The sequence below is a fragment of the Trachymyrmex septentrionalis genome, unplaced genomic scaffold (assembly GCF_001594115.1).
Source record: "Trachymyrmex septentrionalis isolate Tsep2-gDNA-1 unplaced genomic scaffold, Tsep1.0 scaffold19, whole genome shotgun sequence".
Lineage (NCBI taxonomy): Eukaryota > Metazoa > Arthropoda > Insecta > Hymenoptera > Formicidae > Trachymyrmex > Trachymyrmex septentrionalis.
Genome location: NW_017305071.1, coordinates 3,389,841 through 3,399,715, shown reverse-complemented (window position 1 = coordinate 3,399,715; position 9,875 = coordinate 3,389,841). Strand labels below are relative to the sequence as shown.

Genomic DNA, 9,875 nt, shown 5'->3' with positions numbered 1-9,875 from the left:
GATGTGTGCGGAAAATCACGTTATTGCGAACATCTAATTATTTCTCAAGCGAAAAGACAATCTGTAATGATCAAGAAGGACATTCTCTTACTTGCATACAATGATGAAAATGATGCAAGATGTCACGAGAAAAATGTAGAAGATACTTTATGCGGTTGAAACGTACTTCATTTTAGTGTGAGAGTAGCGATGGTACTTTCATCCAGACGTCCACGTTTTAAGTATCCGATCGAAATGCTAGTTAAGCAGCAGACTGTCCTTAGGGACCGGGTGGAAAGCGTGATGGTGGGACGAGAAACTGGTGCACTCAGTGCGCGCGTGTAGTAAATGCCAGGGATGGTCGTCCTTTTCTTTCCTCACCAGGGAGTATCTTCTAACGTTGTCAGAGTAGTAAAATCGTTGACTGGAATGGAGCAGCTCTCGAGGTAGTCGCGTAATAAATCGGTCTGAGCTCTTTGGAAGCGGCGAGTCGCGCGTTGTCGCAGTTTGATAAAGTTTGCAAACCATCCTCGGAGAGTTTGTTGGTTCAATATGTAATTATGATTGAGCGCAGAAAGAGAGAGAGAGAGAGAGAGAGAGAGAGGGGGGGGGGAAAGATAACGCTGAGAGTTGATATTATTTATACAGAGTAAAGTCTGGCAAGGCAGGTTGCTCTTTCTAGACCACTCACCGAGATTCGCGCAATTTCGAGCAATGTGTACACCCGAGTACGACAAACGGACACGTTTCTGATACTTTATCAGTTAAATTAGAAAAAAACAGCAATAAGTACGATTATATGTAAGGGATTATATGTAGCATTTTGTCGAAATGTAAAGCTCTTGTATAATTGTTTTGATCGCGCTTGTTAGACATATTAGCAAAGCATTGTTGTAGACACACGATACATGCAGCAGTTTATGACTTAGTCATCTTTTCTTTTTCACGAGAGAACTGAGTACGTATCTAAGTAAATTTAGGATGACAAAAATCGATTGAAGACGTCAGACTATCGAGACTCGCGATTAACTGTTTCCCTATCGATATCTATCTTTTCGAAAGACGCCGAGAACGCGGATGCGGCCGATCTGCAGAGGAAGCTGGAAATGCTGAACAACATGATGGACCAGGAGGCGCGGGCCGAACAGGCACGAAGGCAGATATTATACAATATAGGCCACTGTAAGTACAGTCAAGTTACAGTTTAGATGGCTGATATCTTGTTCAAATTGCTCTTTACGGCGCGAGAGAAACCGGTCCCCGATCGATTTCGTCTCTGATCCGGCACGCTCGCTCGCGATATGCACGAGGATTGATTTCCCTTTCTTCCTTTGGAAATTTAATTCGCGACGAATCCGAGTAATCGAAACGTATACGTCTTCCGATGTTAGCCGTGAATGTTAGCAAGAAAGATTCGCGTATCGATTTGTTTTTCATAGAGTCGAAAAGTAATAAAATAAAACTGCGGATATTCGATTTATTTTTATTCCAATTTTATTCTACGCGTATTTTTCACTGTCTATAAACTTAGCGCGACTGATTTATAACGCATTCGTACTACTTGCAGCACTTCTGTATTATCTTTTGCTACACCGTAACACCATTTTTTTTCGTTTCTTCGAGGAGAAAAAACGTGATGCGCGAGAAGATCGATTGTCATAACGTTGTAATATTTTACATCGCGAGCGCTAATTTGCTGCAGCCTACGTCACACGACACTTTCATCCACACGTCGGGTCGTCTGACATACTTGCAGTATTTTTAGAAATCGTGGCTTTCTAGGTCGTTCGCTTGAACGCTACTTCCGAGTAAGTCATAAAACTTTTACGCCCTTGTTTTTCTATGCGAGAAATCAATTTGGTTCCGTGCTGGTTCCTATTTTGCAATTGGCGACCGTACACCGCGTGTTTTACCCACGGAGAGTATGCAATGTGATATACCCTGGAGAAAAACAGGCATACAAGACGCCATTTTCATATGTGTTATCGGCTATCGACGTATCGTCGGTAACTTACCACCCAGTTGTTACACCCTTTCTAGCAACCCCTTGCCCGTGTAACAGCTCTGAGAAGGCATGCAGCAAGCAGACTAGCTCTCTTTCTGTACTAAATAAATCGGTGTCTAGCCTTTTCGTTCTATGTTCTTGCAAACGTTCCATAACATCCTCCGTACGATGATTTGCATTCCTACCGGTCCTAATTTCTGGAAGAAAAGAAGACACACACGAGAGACTTAAAAAATGAAAAAAAGAAAAAAAAGAAAAAAATCGGAACGGTGCCTACATGACGATCAATTTGTCGCATGGCTGTTAACTATACTTATCTTGCTTCCTGCTATTGCACCACTTCAGTTCCCGGATTCTACCAATATCGACCAATTCTGCCTGCGGAAAGTTGCGAAATCGTCACGACGAACAATAGACTTCACCTCTTTTATTATTAGGAAAACGAACGTGTATCGTCAACTCACTATTCTGATGTAAACGTAAACTTTGCAAAGTACGATTTGCGTTCTGATAGGCTGGCCTGAAAAAGTAGAACTTAGCGGATTATTGAAAGAAATAATTTGCATTTCTGCCTGGTCAAAGTGTGACTTTTATTTCCTTTTTTCAGTTGTGTGCGTTTTGTTTCCTAACATTCTTCAACCGCGCAGGAAAAATAAAATGATTTCCGTCAACGTTGCAGAAGCGGGGCGACGATTCCGATATCCCAATGCAAAGTTGTCAGGGCATTATATCAGGCGTCGCTAAAGCCTTTTACTCCAGTTCCTTCGATCATTTTTCCCAATACGTTATAAGTTGTAATCCATCTTTCAGCGGGATACTCGGAAGACTCTGACTACACGTCGGATTTGAATTATCCAGTAGGTGGGCAGGGTGCGAACAGCTCGGCCTCGCAGTTTCGTACGGCGGCTAACCAGTTGGCTACACCTCAAAGGTCCCTCGAAACGTCGAGAGAAAATAGTTACGAGAGAGACGATCATCAGGTATTGATCGACGACAGAAAAGTTCTTGCACAGGAGGCTTAAAAAAAATTAGATATCCAAGCTATCCCTCGCGTATTTATTAAACGTAGTTATTAAACAATCTTTGACATAACGTGCAATAATGACAACTTATTTAATGATAAAATTTGAAATTGACTGCACTATGCTATTTGAATGATTGACTTTTCTAATCCACTTGTTCCGTCGGCGACATTTTAATCGCGCGGTAATAAATTATATGAGAGTAACGTCGCCAGATTCCAGTCACCGTCGGAGGAAGGTTGGCACCTAGTAATTACGGAAGTTACGGAGGTCCAGGCCACAGTCCGAGGTACGACGAGCCATATCCAGAGGATGGTCTACCGCAGCGGTACTTGCAGACCCAGCAGCATCCTTCAGAGTCTTCCGAGCCACTCTTCTATAATAGTAGACCGAAGCACTACAAGGAATACAGGTATACTACAGATACGCATTGAGAGGTTGCGAGAATTCCTAATTAGTATATTCAGCAATACATCGATTGAAAGATATTAGAGCAACGCTAAACACACATTTTAGATTGATTCCTGTAATGATCTATGACGCTGTTTTATGCGAAAACAAAAATATGTAGAGCATTTTTACTGTTTACGCGCCAATTGCGTATAGTATCTTTATTGTTAAGTTTACATTAATTAAGACGGAAGAAAATCGTTTTATGTTATTTTCTTGCCTGATTTAGACGACGGAAGCACACGTGGGATTACGAGGACAGGTACGAGCGCGACCGCGCGATTTCGTGAGAATTTCAGCGAACCTCTACAGCACACACACTCACTCATGCATACGCGATTATCAACTTCATTTATCATGTTTTGTTCTTACCGTGCATATCACGACCGGCACCACTTCGTGTATTATCGCAACACTAGGTTGGCTTGTGATTGCGTTGCACTCAATTAATCGTATGCAATTGCAAACACATCGATCGTAACAGTGATTACATCGGGCGAGTCGTTCGTTATAATGTAGGCCACCATCGCCGAGCACCTCGTTTTGCCTTAATGACGTAGAAAAATAAGAGACTCATGCCTTTAATTGATAGTTTTACGTGGCTTATATTTTAGTTGCACGTGGCTTTGTCTCTGTAATTTAAAAATAGTCATCAAGAATTTTTACGAGAGGAATATATGTATATTGTAGAATATAAACATTATTTAAATTGGAGACATGTTAATCTGCAAGTTGAAGCAACGCATTAAATTCACAGGCAATTCACAGGCATTTGCATGGTGCAGTTAGTAATCGCAGCTGATCTCCCATTCAAGAAAATCAACTAAAAGTTCTTTATCATGAGTCATCTCATCCTCGGCTCAATTCCCTCGTTTTGATGTAAACACAAAAAATTTTAATCGTTGTCTCATGCTTTCAGCCAAGACGGCTGGTACAGCGAGGGTACATATGATTATCATAGCACGAGGATCGATGATACGAGAATTTATAGCGATACTGAATATTATTCAAACAACACGTCGACTACTACAAGAAGATCGAGAGGAAAAGGTATTAAACCCCGATTAAATGGATTGTGAATTATTTAATAAAATTTTTAGCATTTTTCTCTACACATCTTCCATTTCTTCTTTTTCCTCCTTTATCCTTATACTTTACACGGAATCTCAGATTTCTATGCTCAATCATGTGACAATAAGTAAAATGTGCGTTGAATATGCGTCTGCATATTTTTAATTATACCCATTCGCTTTTAATTTTATTGAATATTCACTATCATATGTATTGTCAAGAATGAAGACAAGTGTATATGACGGTTTTTTGCCTGTTTTCTAAGCAATTCCGTACAGAAGACCGTCTTTGGAGAGACAGATGACTCTATACGACGATCATTCGTATTACGCTGATGGATATAGCAGCGATGGTAGAGTGGGTAAAATGAGCGCCACGTATCCGGAATGTGAGACGGATATTAGGTATAACGAATACTACGACACCATAACGGGATACGTTTATCAGGATGAGAGGTAAGCACGGCGCCAATAAATGCAACAAAGACAAACGATAAAGTCGTTGGAGGGAAAATTGAGTCTCTCAATCGTTTCTCTTTCTCTCTTTGCAGATATGGTCAGGACGACGAGGATAGACAGTGGGACAGTGGAGGGAAACGATTCTTGGGAACAAATACATATTATGAAAATAAACGAAACAGAAAGACGCTTCCGCAAAGGCCGGCTTCGAGCATTGGTATACACCGACCGGATTACAGACCCACTGTTACCAGACAGCGTAGTTACGAATCGGAAGAGCTCGATTATAAGTATGTCATTATAGAACGCTTTATTTTGCTTTAGAACTTTTTTTATTTAATTTTCTAATTTTATTATAAATAAACGTTGGGATTTAACTCTCCGGAGCTGACGCCAAAATCTGTAACACAATTACTGACACTGGGTCTGTAAGACCTATTTCATTTATGTTAATTAAAAAAAACTAATTTTAGACATTCGAAATAATATAATTATATAAGGAATAAAAGGATTAAGGAATGAATTCTAAATATATTTTAATATTGAATTGTTTGACATTTTTAACAAACAGATTTATAATTGAATGAGTTCACTGTCAGCTCTCTAAAGTTAAAATTATAATTATTAAAAACTAAAGAGAGTAAGAGTACGAATTAAAATTGGAGGACTAAATTTAAAAGAATATCTGAACGCGTACATTAAACAATATACATAATATAATATGATACATACAATATATTATATATGTAATGATTCTGCCTGATATTCTTTGTAAAGCGGATATAATACTCGTCGCCGGAAGATCTTGCAGCCGCAGCAACGTCCGATGTCGCGGCAGGAGGGCGGCACCGGTAAGAAACTACCTCCGACCCCGACCAAGCCGAGCAACGTGGTGATCAGCCGTAAGCTCGCCTCTCTGCCCGCTACGCCGAGCAGACAACTGCCAAAGACCAGAACGCCCTCCGAGGAGAGCTATTATAAATCCGATTATAACGAGGACTATAATTACGCTTATCGTAGTCAGGACAATCTGCCGCAGGACACATATACGGAGAACATTTACAGTCAGCAGCAGAGTAGCCAGACCGACTCCGTTAACAAAACTCGATACCCCGAGATAAATCAAGATAATCAGTATGATTACACAACGCAGGTCGATGGCCAATACGGACAGTCGTATCCAGAGCAACATACGCAAAATAGCTACGAGCAGCCAACGGCGTATGCGCAACAGAACTCGTACAAGGACGAGTACCAACAGCCTTACGCGCAGCAAAACACTCAGGCGTATCAGGGAACGTATCTGGACACGACATATCCAATTGCCAGCCAGGCGAACGATCATCAGTACGCGAATCAGGCGAAGGATCAGTACGACAAGCCCGACGGTATGGTAATCGAGGACAATTTTCACGAGATGGGCTTTAATCAGAACAACGTTCAATATCAGCAGTCGGATTACAAGCAACAAGATGTATATCAGGAGCAATACGATGAATATGCTACCGTACCGACGAGCGTTTACGATCAAAATAATGTCACGAACACCTATAATCAGTATCAGCCGCAGCAGTATGACTCTCAGTACAATATTAATACGTCGACCGATTATCAGAAAACTTATCAAGAGACATATAATCAAGTGCCTGTTACATCGCAGGATAATTATCAAGAATCCTATACAAAGCAGCCGCAGGAAAATTTTGTAGATTATCAAACGCCGTACAGTAAGCAGAATGACGTGCCTGCGACGTATAAAAATAACTATCAGGAAACTTATCAAGATTATCAAGAGCCATACGATGAATATCCAGATTCGTATCAAGGATCTTTCGAGGAGCAGCGTTATAAAAATGATTCGTCGACAGCGACGGACAGAAGACAGAGTGAAGTGCCTGAGTTATCCGTGACCACGCCACGAGGTCAGACGAGAACGAACGGTTATCCGTCGAGTGAATCGGAATATCTCTATCAGTCTCAAGAGAACGAATTCGAGAACAGTTCGAGAAGAAAGAAGATTGGCAGTAAGCGTGAGACCAGCCCGCTTCTCCAGCAGAATACGGACTCGCTTGAGTCGAGGGACGACGAGCTGAAGGACTCGTTCGAGACCGCCGTAAGTTCTGTCGGTAGCAATCAACTTAAGAAGGCGTACAGCGAGTATTCGACGGCGGGTGACTCGAGTCCCGCGCCCGCCACTTTGGGGGAGTCTCCTCAGAGCATCGCTCAATCGCAGGCGACAACGATGGTGAATCACGTGACGGCCAATCACGTAACCACCACTGCGATGGTCCACACCACCACGAACATCGTGAACGGAAAGAGACCATTGGCCAGGACAGATTCCTATCAGGAGGATGTTATCGAGGACGAAGACTATCCGGAGATTATTCCCAAGGAAACGCAGAGGAAGGATTCGCATCAGAGTCAGCTTTCTCAATCAACGCTCTCACAGAAACCGAAACTCACGAGAGGGGACTCTTACGTCTCAGATAACTACACCGAGGACTCTTACAGTCATACAGGATCGTACGCTCAACTGCAAAGAAAGGATTCCTTTTCGTCGATCACTGAAGGATTCAAACCGCCTCTCACCAGGACTGATTCGTATCAGCAGAGAGATCTACGAGGCAACTACGGACATAATTTTACCGCGCCACAGCCCATTTCCAGAGCGGAGAGCTATCAACGTGGTCACTTTAAGGATCAGGAGTCGCTAGATCAGAGCGATATTGTTCTGAGCAACACGGTGAATGATGATTATCAAATGCGGGACGAATCTCTTGAGAGGTACGAAATTATCATTATAAATTGTAATTAATAGTTCTAGCAATATTCTTTCTCCGATATATATCAGTTCGGATGTGTAAACGAATTTTTGTATTCCTTCAAAGATACGAACGGGATGAGGAAGCCTTGCGTCGTAACTCTCGAGAGGACTCACTGGTCGATCCATACAAAGGGACTCCGCCGTTGTCACATATCGAAAGTCCACGCGGTAAGATATCGTGTTAATTATTAATTAAAAAGTACCACATTGCTTAACATTTTCTTGCTAATCAATCGATCGGCTGACTCCATTTCAGGGAGTATAATAAAGCAGGCGTCGTTGGATGAAAGTGTTCAGATGGACACTCCGCCGAGAAGTCCGCCAGAGCCACCAGCCGACGAGGAACTTCTCGGGATGGTCGCACCGGTACCCACGCAACTGAAGGAACGCCCAGAGATGACGGCGAGGCAGAGATGGCATTGGGCGTACAATCAGATCATCATGCAGTTAAACGTATGTAAAATTAAAATACCCAAGTATATTTTGAATTTTTCGTTTTAAATTTCGATTATTAAACCGATCACGCTGGGATTCGTTAAAAACGGCGGTCAACGATCGCAGGGGCGACCTTTGGAAAAATGCGGTGATGCCGGCAGTAACCCGCATTAGTCGCAGTCCTTCATTACAACGGCCTTGTCAATCATTACCTTCACGTAACATCGATTCGTTGCACACGCAGACAAGCCGCTACCCGGTTCTCCGGTTTATCGCTCATTTGTATGTTAATTGTTCAAGGACGGAAGGTCACTGGCAGTACGTTGATCCCCTTCATCGAATATATTTAACGAGGCTGCGAAATAGGAACTCGATCCTATCTATAGTCGGGTATATGATTTGCATAAGCTAGTTTTGTCCGTTTAGCAGTCGCTGATGTGCCAATGTGTCATGATGATTGATAGAACGTTGTGGCGATGTTATCATTAATGCAGCGGCAGGCGGACTCTCTATCGATTGGCAGAAAAATGCTTTTCCGCGGCCAGACAAAAACAACGCAGAACTGACTTGATATACGTGCACATCGGTAGATATATATAGTATATCGGTTTATATATCAGCTGAAAAATGATTGAACAAATATCTCGCAAATGGCGTGCAGATAAAGAAGTGTGACGTTACTTTCCGAGAAGGATGTGACTATAGACGTAATATGGACGCGACGAAACATAGGCATAATATGTCTATGCGACGAAATGTTAAATAATCAAACACTCGCGTGACGCAATCGATGATATCGCTTCGCCGAAATGTTTATTTTAATCATCTACGAGCTCGTTCTATTTGAAACTCGGAACAAAGCGATGAGTATAAAAGTCACGATATACATGAATTACAGTAGTTTTCTGTCGTTTTTTTTCCGTGAGCTTTACTTCCTGGCCGCAATACGTGACAGACATATATTTTTTTTCAATTGCACCGATATTCCATATCGTTCTAATCGACGATCGTTAAACGTTATTTTATTACCGTCATATGCCGTATATTGATTTAAGTGCGAGGCAAATGTTCAACGATACAAAGTGTCATTGCGAATTATTTCGCTTGTTATCGCCTCGACGTCGCCACCTTAAAAATATATCGCTCGTCGTCGGATCGTCCGGTTCCGGAGATTAACGCCCGGCTTACACGAAACTTCCATTAACGCAGTCTTGTTCGGCTCGAAGGAAAGCACCAGAGTACGCACCTGGTGCACTCCTGGGAACCGCAGCAGTCAATATATCGTATATGCTCGAGAAACTTTGGCTTCACCGGCGGAAAATGTAAATTTGCGCGGAGCCGTGGGTTGGCTGAAACAGGCAGTTGCCGAAGCAATTGTTTGTTTTGCCGCTTCCACAGCTTAGAAACCAGGAAGATTGGTCTCTTTGCGTCATAATTGCCACAATCAACGACTGTTTGAATATAGCTGTCGATTTAAAGAGAAAGAAAACCATGCCCTGCACGATTGTCGCAAAATCACGTAAAAAAAAAAAAAAATGTGACTTTCCAAAAGAATACAAGAAAGAGAGGAAATAATAAATAAATGTGTGAAAATTCGCGGACAGAATTATAAAATTTTTTTAGTTTTA

General features: G+C 42.0%; 1 protein-coding gene across 1 annotated transcript in view; it reads left to right on the top strand.

The window, feature by feature from the left end:
- Positions 1-9,875, top strand: part of LOC108746730 — a 57,614-nt gene that overhangs the window by 38,504 nt on the left and 9,235 nt on the right. The window contains exons 6-15 of the mRNA XM_018483663.1: positions 1,042-1,161; positions 2,795-2,964; positions 3,222-3,418; positions 3,686-3,718; positions 4,376-4,506; positions 4,793-4,982; positions 5,078-5,275; positions 5,763-7,772; positions 7,877-7,980; positions 8,069-8,265. Of these exons, the coding sequence (XP_018339165.1) occupies positions 1,042-1,161; positions 2,795-2,964; positions 3,222-3,418; positions 3,686-3,718; positions 4,376-4,506; positions 4,793-4,982; positions 5,078-5,275; positions 5,763-7,772; positions 7,877-7,980; positions 8,069-8,265 (3,350 nt within the window). The remainder of the gene's footprint in view (positions 1-1,041; positions 1,162-2,794; positions 2,965-3,221; positions 3,419-3,685; positions 3,719-4,375; positions 4,507-4,792; positions 4,983-5,077; positions 5,276-5,762; positions 7,773-7,876; positions 7,981-8,068; positions 8,266-9,875) is intronic.